The sequence below is a fragment of the Gadus chalcogrammus genome, chromosome 14 (genome assembly GCF_026213295.1).
Source record: "Gadus chalcogrammus isolate NIFS_2021 chromosome 14, NIFS_Gcha_1.0, whole genome shotgun sequence".
In the NCBI taxonomy this organism is placed as follows: Eukaryota; Metazoa; Chordata; class Actinopteri; order Gadiformes; family Gadidae; genus Gadus; species Gadus chalcogrammus.
This window is the reverse complement of record NC_079425.1, coordinates 17,083,232-17,101,378: the sequence shown is the minus strand read 5'-3', so window position 1 is coordinate 17,101,378 and position 18,147 is coordinate 17,083,232. Positions and strand designations below refer to the sequence as shown.

General features: G+C 41.5%; 1 protein-coding gene across 2 annotated transcripts in view; it reads left to right on the top strand.

The window, feature by feature from the left end:
• The window catches only part of trip4 (thyroid hormone receptor interactor 4), a 55,404-nt gene that overhangs the window by 23,052 nt on the left and 14,205 nt on the right, over nt 1-18,147 (top strand). Inside the window, exon 13 of one of the 2 annotated variants that reach the window (XM_056607463.1) lies at nt 8,841-10,335. The exons of the other annotated variant lie outside the window; for it this stretch is intronic. Within the exon in view, the coding sequence (XP_056463438.1) occupies nt 8,841-8,854 (14 nt within the window). The 3' untranslated portion in view covers nt 8,855-10,335. Of the gene's footprint in view, nt 1-8,840; nt 10,336-18,147 lie in introns of those variants that run through there. 2 annotated transcript variants of the gene reach the window in all.

Below are 18,147 nucleotides of genomic sequence, written 5' to 3'. Positions count from 1 at the left end.
CCATCCTCCACTGGGATACAGGATGAGGTTAGAGAAGGAAGTCCTTTTTACTTGGTTATTTATTCATGGGTTTCCATTTAATATTCATGCCTTTTTCCTGGGCTATCTTGGTAGAAGGGGAGAGGGAGAGAGAGAGGGAGGGAGAGAGAGAGGGGGAGGGGGAGGGAGGGAGAGAGAGAGAGAGAGAGAGAGAGAGACCTTGAAGGTGACAGGCTGTGTTTATTACTGATCTGTCAAGCGGTTAATGGAGAGCTAGGCATAGGCAGTGTAGAACGGACCGAGCCGTACAGGCAGGGGAATAAGCAAGCAAAAGCACCAAGCCAGGAAGTTAGGCATACCAATTCCTTTAGACCTCACTGAATCAGGGACAGCACTCTGGTACATCAAACTGCAGCCATTCACAGAATCATTGGAGTGTGTCAATATGCTCATCTTTGGTTGTACTCCAGTTAACGCATTCAAAAACCGTGATATGAATAAGAGTCCCTTACTTATTGTTATACTAATTAAACATTTTTTCAAAATGGTCCCCTGGTCTGTCTTGTTCAACTATTTTCAGTTTATATAAATGTAAAGCCAAATAATTGTTTTATTTACACAAGCACTTTGGGATTAAAATTGGGAACCCAGCTGTAGGATGAACATGGTCCATCGCCACCTTGTTCAATGTATAAATGACACCAAGGTGGACTCGATGACAGCACTGTTCCATTATGGCTGCAATGCTCCTTGCGCCAAATTAACCTTTATGCTTTCATCATTCTGGGTGACCTTCTCTTTCTGTTTAGGTAGGTTATTCACAGGGAAACTGTGGATACATATTGTTTCTCTTCTGCTACAGCGGAAGGTGGAAAGTAGAAATCAATACCGGCATGACCCATTTGGAAGTCCGATCACACACACGCACACACATACTAGACCCGTACTTCACCGTCTCCCCACTGTGAGTTAGAATACACAGTTGTGGACTTGGGTTACCACTATGAGATAAAGATCTCAATTTCCACAACAGGGAAATTCCATCTTCACATCAGAAGTGAAATAAGGATAATACCTACAGATGTACACATGTAAAGATGTCCTATTTACCCTATGTGGTCACACAGTGCATTTCCAAACCATCAGGGTCAGAAATGCATCAAAGCAACGGGGAAGAAGAGACCATAACTGATGCCTACCTGCTCTAATGTTGGTCATTGTGATCTAGGTTGGACTATTTGGTGCTGGGGTCACACCAACGAAAGGCAGCATGGCACCATTTGAATATTCCACGTCCTGGAGACCAGTGTTCAACCATTTGAAGTATAAATAACATAATGGTCTTGGATTTGATGTGGCTAGGCTAACAAGCATAGAATATGAGCATTGAGCTTTAAAACCCTACCCTACATTTCAATTGCTCCCGTCAACTGGTAGCCAAATGAACTTTGCTGCTAAGATAGATGGATATAGTTCTTTTATTTATCCTCAAAGGGAGATGTAAGTATTGCAGCAGCAATTCACATACTTGACAAAAGGCACATACCTACAGAAACATACACAATGAGGTTGGCTAAAAGACACTGTAATTTTCCATTAGAAATTAGAGTATATGCATGATGTTTCCCCAACAGCAAGCCATCATTTAACTGCTTGTTTTCCATACCATCTTAGGACCAAATAGCCACTGGTCGCCAGCCTTATCATTAGCGTCACTAAGAGGGGCATGTGCTGTGTTTCCTGAAATCTATACATAGAACAATACAAAAAGTCTCATGAAACAATGGACTGGGGGTTGTTAATATTGACATTGATTGTGTATGTATTGGTTTGCAAGTGTATCAGTAAAGGGTACTTGGATTATAGTTTGTAATAAATATATAACTTCATATTAAAACTACATTCTAATTTCGCTACTGCATTCAACATTATAATCATACACTAATTATACACTTACAATTATGAAATACACTGTCCATTCCAAGAATACCTTCCATTCAAGATCTTGACGTCTTTCATTCTGCTTTTATCTTGAGCAAGAAAAGCCTCCAATGAGCTTAGATGGAACCTGGTTGATATACAATTATATCGCGTGGTAGGACTAGCATGGCTACAGCAGGACTTGGTTATTACAACAAAACAAGAGCATGACTGAGAAATACCAACAAAGGGAGACTAACATGACTACTGCAATACTAACATGACGATAGCAAGGTTAGGATAACTGCATCATGAGACTAAAATAAGTAAAGCAAGAATAATATCACTTAAGCAAGACTAAAATGACCAAAGTAATGCTACGTAGCATGAATGCAGCAATACTTGCATGACTCCAGCAAGGCTAGCAAGACTCAATCAAGATTAAAATGACTACTTAAGACGAACATGACAACAGCAAGACTAACATGACTAACATACAGCAATAATAAGATGGGAGGGAGACAGGGAAACTGCCATGACCCTGAGAGCAAGGGAACAAGAGCAAATCTCAGCAGGCTGAAATGTTTACAAAAAAGCAAAAGGTGCTGCAACAGATGAGCCTTTTATTAATGCATCATTGTGGATGTTGCGATTGATTAAATTGGTTTGATAAGGAGGAACAAACGGTTATCAGGATAATAGGGAGGGTGTTCTGCCAGTGTGTTTGATACCATCTGTGTCTTAACTTTGCCCTCTTGAAATGTTCCAATTGTCGTCTATTTGTGTAATGTACAAATCCTTCATCTTCCAAGCGAACTTGCATTTATCCACTCTTCTCCAAGATTTGAACTGATTCAAATCAGTTCAAATCTGCTAATGAATTATTCTCAGCTGTATCTCATCCAAACCTCAAATCGCATGCTTCACCCGTTAGATTCAGCTGCGTTCACCTAATTCATAGGGAATAGTAAATGTGAAGAGATGAATGCGCTTTGCGATGCACACCCGAATGCTTTCATCGGCCACAGTACCAAAGTGAATCAAAGACTAGACTTGGCTTTTGATATGCTAATGAGAACAGTCGGGCCATGTTCTCCTTCCATTCTCTACATGATTGTGTGTAAGACGATATGTGAAGAGTACGCAACCTAATATGACATAAGATTATTTTAGACATCTTGTAATTCAATCCAAGTTTGTTGCATATACACAACCTTCCCTCCACCCCTTCCTTCCTTCTTGGTTCTCTTCCATTCTCCCTCCCCCCCTCACAGGCACCACTGTGCCAATACTACAGGATTAATGGCTCTTTGTTTGTTTAGGATTTCACCTCTCTATGTCTTTGTTTCCCCTAACCTGTTTAGCTTTCCCACAGATTTCCACAGCTTTAACTCCCTCTCTCCCTCCTTGTCCATCTCTCCCCTTCTTCCCTACACTGTCACAGTAATCAATCTGCTTCGGCACGTTGCGGGCCAGGGGTAGCAGTGGGGGTGTAGACAGATGTGGTTTGGAGAATGATCGATGCCCTTGATTAGTGAGAGATTACTTCTTTGTGTGTGTGTGCGTGTGTGTGTGTGTGTGTGTGTGTGTGCGTGTGCGTGCGTGTGCGTGCGTGCGTGCGTGCGCGTGCGTTTGTCATTGACAGGGAGGGGGGTGCCCCAGCCAGCATTGATTGTACTTAGCCTGCTGCCTTGTTTTTGTTCATTTGTCAGGTTAGGAGTTGAGGATCGATGGGTGGTCTATTTGCTCTGTTCAAGTAGCTCGCTAGGGGTGACTAGTGTAGTGCTGGGCTGATCCTTTATATTATCCTTAACTCCACAGGGGAGAAAATGTGCACACACTTTTGCAAATGGTTTGATGAAAGAACCACCCAGTATGATCTTTGATTGGCTCATGTTATATGGACTAATATCAAGCACATATTGTGTTTTTGTTGCCAATGCTAACATGAAGCACAAGTCAATCTGGAACGTCCCAGTCGAACGGGTGGTGGTGAAAGAGTTGTCCCTAAAACCATCTTACCAGTGGTCCCTCCCTAACATTTAATCAGTTGGTTGTTTTCTATTGAATTGGTGTTCGGTACACAAGGCCCCGCCCATTTGTCTCTTTTTTCCTTGAGGAGAAACGGACAAATGTAATAGCCATAAGCCTGGGGGGAAAGACGCCACAGATGTGTCAACAAGCACTGGCGTGTACAGTCCCATGTAGGTCTGAGCAGGCGGCGGTTGTGTGGTGGAGCCCCGTTTAGGTCAGCAGTGATCCAGGGCCGCGCTCGGCCACTGTTGCCCTTGGACTGCGAGCAGACCGTTTCTCACTGCTCATTATGGGATTTGTCCGACCACCCCAATGCGGAAAACAATTAAGGCGGTGTCAAACACGAAGAGGCTTGGCCACCTGACCAAAAAATGTCTCAGCTGCCTATCATGGATGATTGATTAGCTTGTTTTTTCTATTTATATAGTGGTGTTCTTCACACAGGGACAAGGATAATCAAACCAAAATGAATCACAAGAACATAGATAAAAGTACAATGATTAAAATACATAACCATTTGGGGACATACATAAAGAGATTATAAATTCCACTGTAGTCCAACAAAATTATATAGTCGTGCGGTCTGTTAATGAATGCACACTTTGTTCTTTGTAGCACCCATATGCATTTAGCTCAATTCTTTGCAATATAATCATAATCCATAAGCAACAGATACAGATCATTTATGTAGTCGCTGTTTATTATGCTTCGCTGCCCTGTGGGGCCTTCCGACAAGAGTATGGAAAATATGAAATAAAAAGCTGCTGCTCTGGTCAATAAAAGTAAAAAATAAAAAGGACAAACTTGCGGGAAAAAAATAAGCCTTAATCTTAATTTGATCAGAGTTTCCTCAAGCACTCCTGGACCATGATGAAAGCAGTGCAATTTTAATTAAGTTGAAATAGCGACGGTAGCTGGTTTCTCGTTCTCTGCACATTTCTTCCCATTCAGCGCGCTCCCCCCTACCCCCCAACCCCACCCCTGTTCTCACACACGGCCCCCTCCCTCCCATGTATGTTTAGCTTGATCTCTTTAAATTTATTTCCTACTTTGTAACCAGAGGCAAGGGCCCTTGACTCGCTCGCCCCACGGCCACCGCTAAGGCACCCATTTAAGTTGTGATTAAAAATTAATGGCCGAGAGTAAGAGGCAGCAGAGTGGAATCTGGGGGGAGGAGGTGAGAGAATGGAGAACACAATGCCGTGCTGGGAGGATGGGCCACGTTTGCGAGGAAGAGGCAAGAAAGGGGTGGCGGGGGCGCAGGCAGCAGCTGCTGGCTGATAGTGGGCTGGAAGGTCTTCTCACAACTCCACTGTGTTTAACTGCTATGCTAGCATCCCCTGCATGAATATTGCATTAGAGCACTATAGGGCCCCTTGTGTTAGCCCCACTCAGAGCAGAGCAGCAGCTATTTGTGCTGAAGCTATGAGGCAGGCCAGTATACCTCACCCCGTCCCCCTCCTGCCCAGAGACCTTCCACATTCAGGCAGACACGCAAGATATCCAGACCAATTTAACAACCCATAGTCCCCCCGGGCAGATCCAAGATGCACTCCTTCAATATCTGACCTGCAATATTTGTTGTGCTCCATTAGAGGCCAAATAGTGTTTCTAGGGGCAGCTTTTATTACACACTACTAAAGCGATAACATTTTCGGCATACTCATTAACTTGCATATTTCTCGTTGAGGTTCAAAGCCTTTTTTTTTGTTAATGAGCATCTCCTTGAAAGAGGTGTGTGGGACAGTAAAACATAAACTACCCAATAAACGTTGAGTAGTTTCCACACAACACACAACCGTCAACTGGATCTCGTGACCATTGCTTTGAAGAACTTAAACACATGCACCTTTAGGTCCTGACCTGGCAGCGTGCTGACCTTGACTCCAGCAGGTGATGAACAAGGGGTCTTGCATCATGACAGCCTTCTGTCTTCCTCCTCCCCTCCCCCTCTACCAACCGTCAACCAGCAACACGGCCATCTCTTCTCGACAGAGACATTATTAACCACACCGCCACCACCACGACCGCTATTGTGCCCTCCACATAAACTCGCACTTTGTATTCAACATAATCTCCCAGGAAGGACAAGTTTAAAGAGTTTTAAGCTGGAGAAATACACTCTCGATTCCACCTAGTAACCGCCATCCTCCCCCTTTACTGAAGCTAGTTATTTCTGTTGTGTCGAGGCTGCCTACCTAATTAGTTAATTCTCTCCTATTTCCCCTGGAGTTCTCCCTGCATACGCTACGCCAGGTGCTATCTGCAATGCTAATGAAGCAAAGCTCAAAGTGATAGTTGGTGGAGGGGGTTGAAGGCTTGCTTGCTACCATTCTGATAATGTTATAGTGGTAGCCCACCATACATCAGGTTACAGGCTAATACTTTTGCATTACCGCAGGAACATCACAAAGAAAAATTCAGCTTCCATGAGATGAAGACATTCAAAGAGAAAGCCCTGACACTCGTATTAAAGACACCAAAACTGGAAGTAGAAAATCAGTTAATTTAAGGACTATTTAGGGTACATATCAGCATTTCTGAATTCAATATTGGTCCGAATCTCAACCCTGATGAATTAGTTATGTTTGCTAAATGTACAAAAGAGGCTGAAAAACCAGCTGCAAATGTGTGCTATCAAAGATATGCACTGTACAAAAGCACAGAGGGATAATGCACAATTCTACTGCTACCAATACTATTTATAAATACTCTCTATATATACTTGTGTGCATTAGCGTGTAACCACCTTCTAGACATTTGGTCTCTATAAGGGGCCGCCTGGGACAGAATTCATACTTGGTCTAACACTATTATAATCTCGCATATACACCATTATACTCATACACACACGCTATTATACTTCTTTTACATGTTTGTATGAGAGTGTATAGTAGTGTGTGAGAGAGTATATAGTTGGGTATTTGAGAGAGAATAGTAGTGTGTGTGAGAGTATAGTGGTTTATGCAAGAGTATTTAGTAGTGTATGTAAGAGATTAGTAGTGTGTGAGAAAGTATATACAGTAGTTGGGTATGTGAGAGATTCTAGTAGTGTATGTGAGAGAGTATAGTAGAGCATATGGTTGGATATGTGAGACAGTATAGTAGTGTATTTGAGAGAGTAGTTGTTTATGCAAGAGAATATAGTAGTGGGTGTGAAAGAGATTAGTAGTCTATGTGAGAGAGTATAGTAGTGTGTGTAGAGTATAGTTGTTTATGCAAGAGTATATAGTAGTGTGTCTGAGAGAGTATAGTAGTGTGTGTGAGAGAGTTTGAATGAAACGGAAGTGAGTTTGATTCCTCAGTTCCTGATTGACTGACAGAAGAGGCGGTAGCTTCTGACGCTCAAAATACTGCGCTGTCATTTCACTCTGGAATTTATTATTAAATAAATAATAAATTATTTATTTAATAATTTATTTTCGGTCAATAATAAATTATTAATTTATTATTGACCGAACAATGTCATAGGAAGGAACCCAGTACCTATATAATGTGCAGCCTTCTCTATTCACAGTATGTATAGCCCTCATATGCCTGTTCAGAGAACATGGACTATGAGAGGGATAGAGTTATGTCAGGGTTTGTTGTGTGCAGTAGAATTTTTATTATTATTATTTATTTTTTTTTCCCCCTGAGCTCACCTCCTAAACCCAGGATCAGAAGCTAAAGCAGGTTAATCACATGGCCAACCTTGACTCACCCTACTACTCCTGGCCATGTTGCGTTAGCAAAATGTTATGTGCCTAAACCCTGGGCAGAGGGTTAGCAACTCATGTAAACCCCCTTTGAAGCAAAATATATGGTGTTCTAAAAATGTTAAGGTTATGGTCAGTTGGAAGCTTTAACCATGGCTTTCCCCCATTGCTTAGGAAAGGCCACCATGTCCTTTGACCTTTCCAAAGGAAGTGGAAATGCAAAATAGCTTGATTTTCATGCTACTTGTTCTGCTATTGAACATTTATAGATTTCACTCTGAATTTAACTCTAAAATGCTGGGCATAATGAATGGGCTCACTGGCATTGTGTTTTTTTTCTATTGCTAGTGTAGTGTTTTTTATATTGCTTCCTTGTTCTTGGGTGTCTGTCTGTACTCGATATCTTCCCTCTTTTGCATCGTCTCTTCCGCATTGTGACCCCCCCCTGACGGATCAATAAAAGCTTGTTCTATCTTACTACCAGAGAGCAGACAATAGGGCTGCAAAAACGATTTAGTTTGAAGTCACTCTTCATATTATTCACTCTAATAATAACAGTTAGGTTTTTTCACCAGAAATAAGTGTGTTGAGTGCGTTAATTGCACTCCTATGGACTCTTATTGATTTTTGTATGGGGTATTTAAATAGAAATGGAGAGATCTTTGTAGCACTTTCTTTCCAAATTTTCCCCCATATTTGGTCACCCAGGAAGCTCTGTAAAAGGATTATATTAATCCTGTGTCTAATATTTCAGTGAATGAGATACGTTATTTTTTAGCTGTTCTGTATTTCCTCTGAACATTCTCCACTGACTCATCAGCACTCAGTGGCGCTTATCCTCTTACAGCATTAACTGACTCTTATCCTTCTTGTGAATTCAGTCTTTTTAAGTTCTTGCTTATATTGTGGGCACTATTGAACAGATGATTTTACACAAAAGATTAATTATCAAGTCGCGTTGTAAAGTTTAAGGCAGGGTCGGGGTTGCCATTCTAGAACTGTTCTTTTGTTAAATCCATCCATCTGACCTGCTTTATAAAGGGATAATAAGCTATAATGGATGGTCATAATTTAACAGGGGATGTAATTCACACATTGTCATTGTTACCTACCGCTCTTCTTCGCCTCTAATAGAAGCAAATTGCTTGCAGTTGAGCAATGAGCCACATATTTGTGTGTGTGTGTGTGTGTGTGTGTTGCCCAACAAAGCTTCTGCCGTATGATTGGTCCTCCCCCTGGGAGAATACTGGAGCCGAAGCAGACATCAGTGCACACATCACAGTGGAGAGCACTAAGGAGATGCAGTCCATGGAGAGGCTGTCTGGTACGAGCCTCAACGTCCTACTACATAGCATCTTCGCGCTTACAGGCCCCCTTCAAGCTCGTCACTCATTTTCATTTGAAAGAAATATCAAGTTGAATCCCCCAGTGTGTTTACACATGCGACTCACAGAGAATATTTATCAGTGGATTGTTGCATCTTGGCTTGAAAGGAGAAGTACAGTGTGTGGATATTTGTGAATGCAGCGGACCAGTGGCGATTTCTCTAGGACTGCAAGGGAAGCTCGTCTTCCCCTAAAATTAATAAAATTGAATGGTCAAATATATACTGTTGTGTTAACATTTCATTGACAAAAAATGCGTTATAACACCCATCTCGAAGACGGGTTTGTTCAGAATCAGCCGCTTTTCGCAGGTTGACTGAATCGATTTCCTTCTCCTTCATTCGCATAGCGTCACAGTGCATTTACCTGTTGAAGCTCAGCGTCCATCGACTTCAATGGGGCTGCATAGAACAGCTTTTTTTAGTGCGCCGAAGGGCGACGGTCATTGGATAATGCTGCGGTTATGTCCCCCCCACGGACGCTCAATGTCTCTGGGGGTGAATGGAGGAGTCGGCTGGCCTGGCCTGGACGCTGGGCTTCTTCGTGATGATTGAAGGGTTTGCGAAAGACTGAGTGGCCATTTGATTGAAAGCGATTTTGAACTATAAAAAGTCTCTTTAGTCTTTAGTCCTCAGTCCTATCCCGGATTTTGCAATCGAGTCGAAAGGGAACTTATTTCTTGATATTTGCTTGGCGAAATTGCTAAACAATTTTCACCGTACATTTCGTACACTTTCGTACACACAATACAGACAATTCCTTGTTTCAGTTTAACAGAATTCACACATTTCCTTGTTCGAGTTTAATATCGTTGGTAGTTGGCCATCACTTTGATTCAGGGAGACTGAGGTCTGAACTTCATGATTTCTTTGGTGTTCCTTAAAGACATGCAGTTGGACAGTGCAATGCCTCAGCTTCACAAACTGTTCTCATTAGTGGCAACAATTTGAGCTACATCTGCAGGTTAAGAAAGGAGTTTCTCCTGTTTAAAGCGGCTCTAGTCCTACATCCGTAACACAATGGGCCATGGCCGTTTAAGAATCCTAGCTCTGCTGGCCATTGAGAGGATACTGGTCAATTCACTGGAAAAGACAGCTAGTTGGTATGACAGGGTCACAGAGCATTTCCTTAAAAAGGAACAGAGAGCAGAATTTACATATAAATAAATTGACAATTGATATGATGTAGGCCGAAAATGAGCTTCCCCTCTTTGAAAGTCCAGCAGCCGCCACTGCAGTGGCCATAGTTGTTTACTTTAGTAGCGGTTAGCCATGCATTAGTTTAAGACGAGTGCAAATAATACTGCAACTGTGAAATGGTGTTTGGGTTGATGCTTTTTTCTCTCTTCTTCTTTGTCTGCAACAAGGAGAAATTGATCTCACCACAGCTCTGACACACCAATTGACTCTGCTAAAACCGCAACGGTCTGGTCTTCATAAAGGCCCTCGGAGTGAAGGCGGAGGCTAATGGAACCTCTCTCTCGCTCGCGCTATCTCTCTGTCACTCTCTTGCTTACTCACTCTCTCGCTCTCTTCTCAGCTCTTTCTATTGCTAGTCTTTATCTCTTCATCTTAGCCTCATTTTAAAAAAAGAGCATAAGCAACAGACACACTCACACCCTGCCCACGTAAATGCACTACACAAACACACACCACTACACGCCCACACTACACACATATAAACACTCTTCTGCAGCTCCAGCTGATCCCGCCTGCTTCCAGTGGTGTTAGACCTGTATCCCTGCCCCTGAGGCGTAGAAACAGCCTGGATACTGATGGCTGATGGGAGAAGCTGTGGGCAAGTGGACTGACACATAAAGCACTGGTCCACCACCTCAAAGCCCAGGTAAATGCCGGGCAAATTCAACCCCCAACTTGTTTTTTTTTTTAGCAAGCCTTGTCTTTTTCGTCTCACTGACTGCTTGATCGTTTGTTTCTGTAGAGGTTCACGTTTCACTAGCTAAGAGAAATTAGATTCTGTCTATTGGGCGGATTTGTTGGCACAAGCAAGAAAACAAAGGAATCAGCATTAGAAATGCATTTGCAACGAAAAACTACGAGGCCAAGAGGAAATAGGAACCAATATAACTGGGAGGAGGTATGTCGTGGACTACAGAAAAGGGATTATTGTATCTTTCTTAGGTATTTTGTTATCTTCAGGTTGAACGTTGCACTCTTATTAAAGCTCTTTTAGGAGTTGGTCGGAGAGCCTTTCCTGGTGTCATTGTTACAGGGGAATGTTTTATTTTTGTTTTTTCATCTTTCAATGATAAAAGGCCCATATCTTACACTTATCTTCTTTTTAATAATTTTTAATGCAAAAAACAATCCCGCACATTGGAAACTTCAACCCAGTTTTGGAACAATACAACTCACATTGATCTTTTTCAATGCATGGTTACATTACTTGGATGAGAAAGAACTACATTCAGCACAGCATTCCCATATGTACCTCTTGGAAATCTGCTCGAAACAGGCAGTTGTTCTGTCCCACACCATAAAAGACACTAGTATTAGTATTGTACTACATACAAACAGTGAAAAGACTGCAGTGCTTTCTGGTTAATACGCCTTCAAAGGACTGGAGCTGCCTAGTCCAAGAAACCTGACACTCTGATATCCAGGATCTTGGCTTCCCCCCACATTTCCTCCTCCTCTTTTCCATCTCCTCTTGCTAATTATCCACCGCACCGCCTCACTCCTCCTGCAGCTCGTTAAGCTCTCCAGAAGGCTGCCGTTGACCCACTTTGCTGGTGCAAGCTCTCTCTCTCGCTCTCTCTGTGTCTCTCACTCTGACTCACTCACTCACTCACTCTCACTCTGTGGCTCTTTCTCTCTCTCACTCTGTGGCTCTTTCTCTCTCTCACTCTCTGGCTCTTTCTCTCTCTCACTCTGTGGCTCTTTCTCTTTCTATTGGTCTCTTAACCTGTCCTTTGTATCTGCTCCAGCTCTCCACACAGCAAAAGGGAGGGACACACAGCACAATGTTAACACAGAACACGTGCAAAGTCCCCTACCTCTCTATACCTCCAGGACTGACCGCTGAGCATTGATTTGAATTTAAATGTAACTGCGATTTGCGTTCCAGTCCCCGGTGTGTCGACACCCTTCCACGTTTTACACAAGCCTTTAAACTTCTGGAGTAGGTTGGAAAAATGGCTTTCTGGTGCCCCTGTGAGAACGGCTTGTTCTTTAGTTGGTTAAACATTGGTGGATTGCAGTTTGGACCTGAACTGATGTCTGTTCTTGTGCAGTAGTTTTCAGACAAAGCTTGGCAACTTCCAAATGGGAACTCAGACACAACATGGTGTACCCTTCCTGAGCCAGCTCCTTATCACATCAATACTGTACACAAGGTTTGAATGCGCTAAACGCCTTCATATTCAATGCATGAGGAGGACTAATGCATTCATGAATTAATCCTGAACACATTTTTTTATTAATTTAGATTCTCAACACACAAGTATCGACACTATATTTCAAAGGGCTCGTCTTTATGGTCACTGTTGTTTACTTCCTGTCTGTCTGAGTCAAGTCGTAAAATAAACCTTAGTGTTGAATCTATGTTCAATTAGGCTTCATCCTTTTCATCCTTCATCCGTTTCTTAAAACTCGTTTTATATTCAGCTCATGAGATGGGAACAGAACACCATGGGAACTATGGTGTGTCTCAAAGCTATGTTTATGATCTGAGTGTGTCATGCCAACTACCTTGCTTTCCCCCACTGAGCTCCATTAGTTTTGCATCCTGCTTGACTAGTTTAACATGCTGATGGCCCAATAGACTGCAGAGTCTCCCTCTATGTAGCTACCTAAAAGCACATAGTGGGTCAAAGAATATAAACTGCACACTGAACTATGCACTGAACATGGTAGCTAACTATAGCGGTGTTGTCAGCCAACCATGCACAGCATGTTGATGTTTGAGTGTGTGAGTCATGAGCAGTTTAGATGAATACATCTCGCCTCCCTATGTGTGATATGTGTCATTGTGTGAGACATTTAATACAGGAAGTCGTACAGTTTTATCACTGAGTGTGCATTATCACATTACTACTGCCGATGTGAAGGAGTATGTTAATGTACACAAATTGACTTTCCTGAAGTACATACATTTATTATGCACTTTTATCTAGTTACTTACTGAACATTTCTAGGTTTAAAGAAAATACTACAGGACTATGAGAATGTTTTTGATGTGGGTTGCCAGAAGTCCCATGGCTGGCTACTAAGCCCTGAAGTAGTGGTACACAGGTTTCACATGCATCATTTATGCGCCAATTGGGCTTCCAGTTAAATGTAAATACTGTGCTACATGATAACAGGCTCAGTTATGGCAAACAGGGTTGCTGCCTTATGAAATAATCAAATTTGATGCTGCACAGTTCCTTTCCCGGGAGATGATTCAGCACTCTGATTGTAGGGATATTCCAGGTCACAATTCAGAGATTTAAACCCATGCAACTCTATGAAATGTGACCGTTTTTTTTGTTTGTTTGTTTGGACGTGTTTTTGTCTCATTTTAACTTATTTATATTGACACGACGCACTGGCCCTGTTGACCCAAGACAAATGTATAGATGGTTTATAACTAAATAGTATCGAGATTCGGGAACACATCTGTGTTTGCATTGCGATCTTGATACAATTTTAAATTCGCAATGTGAAGAGCGATTCAACACACATGTAAACAGCGTCACTCTATACCTTTTCATTGCAAAAATGCTTTTGATTACAAAAACAACCAACCACAACCAACTACATCGATATCTACATGCTGTAAACAAAAGATGGCAAAATCCTATTAGCATTTCATACCAGCCGTGCCATAGCTCCTAATGCATCGCCGCCCCCCTCCCCTCAGCCAGATTTGACACAGACCAGATTGGAAACTCTAGCACCAATTATAGCCCTGCTTGTATACCCACCGCTGCCAATTCTGCCTGAAGAGCTGTCTCAGATCCACTTTCTCTTTGAAGGTTACACTCTGTCCAACACAGGTTGCTCATTTATCTCTGGTACCCAGCCTGCCATTCACACAGTGCTCCTTCCCCAAAAAAAATGAGCAGAAACATGAAGCCATTCAGTACATTTTAATCAGAAGTCATAACACCATGCTTCTTTGCCATAAAAAACACCTTTCCCTCCCTACAATGAGCTCCATTTAATTTCTATGGTGCAGAATTGATAGAGGAATGTCGCTAAATGGATTACCAGTTGAAATAATTTCTTAAGATGATGATCTTCTGGGTGGACTGTTTGGTGGGACATATAGAACTGCTTAATGTATGTGCAAAAACCTAATTGCAATGTGTGCATCTATTTCTAAAGACTGTTTCAAAATAGTGAAAAGCCATCGTATCCTGTCTTTTCCGAAGTATTAAAATACATTCTTAAAAAGGGAAGGCTAGTCAGCCTTAGCTTTTGACATGTAAGTTCATTATTAAAGGAATTTTACAGCCCTTTAACTTTTAAAAGCTCCAGTAGTCAGAAGCTGTCGTATGCTTAGTCGTTAAAATTAGTTGCTAATTAGCATCCGCATGTGACGCAGACTGCTGCTAGGCTAGCAATCCATGCAAGTCATTTGACTTTCTGGAGTGGTTATCAACCCCGCCCAAGATGCTCATTGTGCTGTTAGTTATTTACTTTCCGCCTATGTTTCTGCCTCTCGCACTTGTCTACACCCTATCCCTCTATGTCGGTTGGATTTATTCATTTGATGGGAGGATAGAGAATATTTTAGCATCTGTGTTGTTGATATATATTGTATCTGTCCTTTTTCTTTCTCCTTTAAATTCAAAATTGTTAGAGTGGGTCGGTTATTGTGTGGTTCCAATGCCGAGACCTGTGTGTGCCTGAATGCAGGAGGGTAGCATGGCTCAATTTCCATTTTGATGAACAATCCAGTTACCTCTGTCAAAGAGACTGATGGAGAGAGCCCTGCACCATCAAAGTCACTGTGCCTCCTCCATGTATATGTATATCCATCTATCTATAGATGGACGTGTAGCTTTATCTCTATACATGGATTTGTAGCTTTATCATTATATGCAGTATGGATGTGTATATTTCTATATATGGATGTGTATCTATATTTATATATGGATGTATATCATTCGATCTTTTTATGAATGAAAATCTATAGATATGTGTTTATTTGTGTATGTATCTCTCTTTATTGATATGTATCTATGGATGTGTATGTATAGATATTGAATGTGTATACATCTATATCTATCTATCTATCTCTCTCTATCCCTCTCTTGCCTGCCTTGCCTTACCGGTTCTTTTCTAGCCGTTTCTTACCTATCAGTCAGACGGATGGAGAGTGACGGGTCATTCAGCACTTGTCTTTCTTCTGTCTGTGAACAGCGTTGCTCATTGCCTTCAGAGACCCAAACAATAACCTTCAGCCAGCGTAACCTTGGTCTAAATGAGCTGCTTTAAACTCGCAACATATAAGAAGGAACAAGAAGGCTGAATAGATATTATATGTACTATATATATATATATATATATATATATATATATATATATATATATATATATATATATATATATATATATATGTGTTTTTCTTTCTGAACGTCCGCTGCCCTTTTGAAGGACATAATTGTAATGTTGTCAAAATAAGTTCTGTATAAACGGTTACATTAACATAAACACGCTATGTTGGTACTTAATCAAACGTAGACAAACACCTATTACCCTACATGTATGAGCACATAAACCTAACCTACGCTATATAAAAAACAACATGATATTTATTCACAATCCGCAATCCGACTGTATCTTCCACTTAGACGCATCTTCACCAGAGCTTAAGAAATCATATTAATGCATTGAAATAAACAATCCACTGAAAGACCTTTCAGGTGGTTTAACAGTCTGTAAGAGGATGCCTTGGGAACATATTTCACCACAATTATCCCTTGACGGCTGTGTTGAAACACAAGTAGCTTGGGGCCTGTTTTGACAAACCGAGCAAGGGAGTATAATGCAGCTCACCTCATCCAATATGGAGTCCAAAAAAGAGACCTATTACTCATTTCTTTCAGAATCATTAAATAAATGAAGTACAGAAAAATTGCTTTCAATACCAACAGTCGGCAGATGCATGCTGCAATTCAATTGGGGACTATTCTCATGAGAAAAGTAGAAATTATATTGGAAAAGCTTAAGCTGTTGGGTAAAAATAGAAACTCCATATAAATCGGAATAATATTCTGTGTGCAATATTTTCTGATGGGATACATATATCAGAACATTTTAACTTTTAAAAAGTATAATACAAGCATAATGTACAAGTTAATGCACTAATCAAAATGAGTAATGTATGGATGTCAAGTGACGAGCAAGACTAAAGACATTTCAATGGATACTGAAAAAGTCTGACGGTAATAGAGCACATGCTACACTTAACATGCTATATTTACCTGTGACATGACTTGGAACGTGTTATTTTTTCTGGCTGAGCAGCAGGGGAATAATGAGATCCTGATTATTCTCACCAGGGGCCAAAGGTTAAAAGGTCACATGAAGGAACATATATTGTTTAAATGGTTATGTTACAGTGGTTGCAAACAAGCCACCCCAACCGCTCAGCCAATCCCACCGATCGTGTTTTACTTGAATAAATACATGGATATAAAAGGTGTTGACAGACACATTGAGGAATTCCAAGGCTGCATCCGAATACTCATACTAATTTGACTGCTATATAGTAGGCATTTTGTAGTACATCACAAATATAGTGTGTCCGAATGCTCAGTTCGCATTATGTAGTAGGCAAAAAGTTTCCGAATGCGTACTACCGCCACAGTATACAACGGTATGTCACTACGCTATCCCACAATTCAGCTGGAGTCTGGTAACCGAAGAAGAAGAACGCTGCGGTGATTTTTTTTTTATAAATCTCGATGGCTGACCCGGCACCCCAGCAGCGGCTCCAGCTCAGGTCAATTATCGCAGGTGACTTTAATTTTGCCGGCATCTGATGTGCAGTGCACAGAGGGGAAATACGTATTCTCCAAACATCCGGTGGTGTTCGGAAGCGTTCGGAGGCGTTCTACCCATAGCTGTAGAACATACTTCATTAACGGTCAAGTAGTAGACACTGAACAGAAGTAGTATATACTTAGTAATCGGATGCACCCCAAGTCTCTGTTTGCAATGGTTTCTACTTCTCCAAATTGATGTCTCCTACAAAACAAACATTAGCTTTGTTGATGTGCTCATTTTCCAATTTGTCATACAGTTTCTATGGTGTAAATATTGACACTACGGTTCAACTCAGATTTACAAAATATATAATTTAATATTTATAGTTTATTATTAGATGTTACAAATCTATTTAAATCTTACCAATAGCATTCTGGAGGTTTAGCTTTGCACGTTAAACTGCTGGCTAGAAACATTAGCAGTGCACATATGGTGTCTGTTTTGTCGTCTTATCTATTTGCCTAATTCTTTAATTTAGTGTCTCCAAACGTGAAATGCAAATTCCAACAAAAACACAGGATTGGGAATTTGTATGCTGAATTCATATTGCTTACCTTGCTTAATTGCATTTCTTTGTCTGTACTGTGTGTATTATAGAGCTTCAGATGCACATATGGAGGCACACACACACACACACACATATGTTCCTTAACGCCAGCAGTGCATGAGGCTGCCTTTGTGGGCTGTTTCCCTAGAGAGGACTCTTATACTTGTGCTGTCAAACAAGCACTACTGTACATCACCTTGCATGAACAAAGCAACGCTCAGCATCCACATTGCCTGACCTTAAGTCCTTTGCCTGTGTGTACGTGCGTGTGCTTGTTCGCACACACACACACGTTAACATATTTATGCACCCTCATCTCTGCGTGCATCTATTTCCGTGGGACTTGGCACGTATGTGTGTTTGTGTGTGTGCAAGTGTTCAGGGGAGTATGCCTGCAGGGAAGTCAGCAGTGGTTTAAGATATTCAGTGGGGCTGTCAGTGCAGACGTTTCTCCCTCTGCACCGCTGCACAGATATGCAAATCTGGCCTCCTCAGGATGCGGAGCACTAGATCAGCCTCCACTTATTATTCTCTCTCTCGCTCTCGTTCTCCTCCCCCTCCTCTCCCTGCTGCCTTTGCCCCTG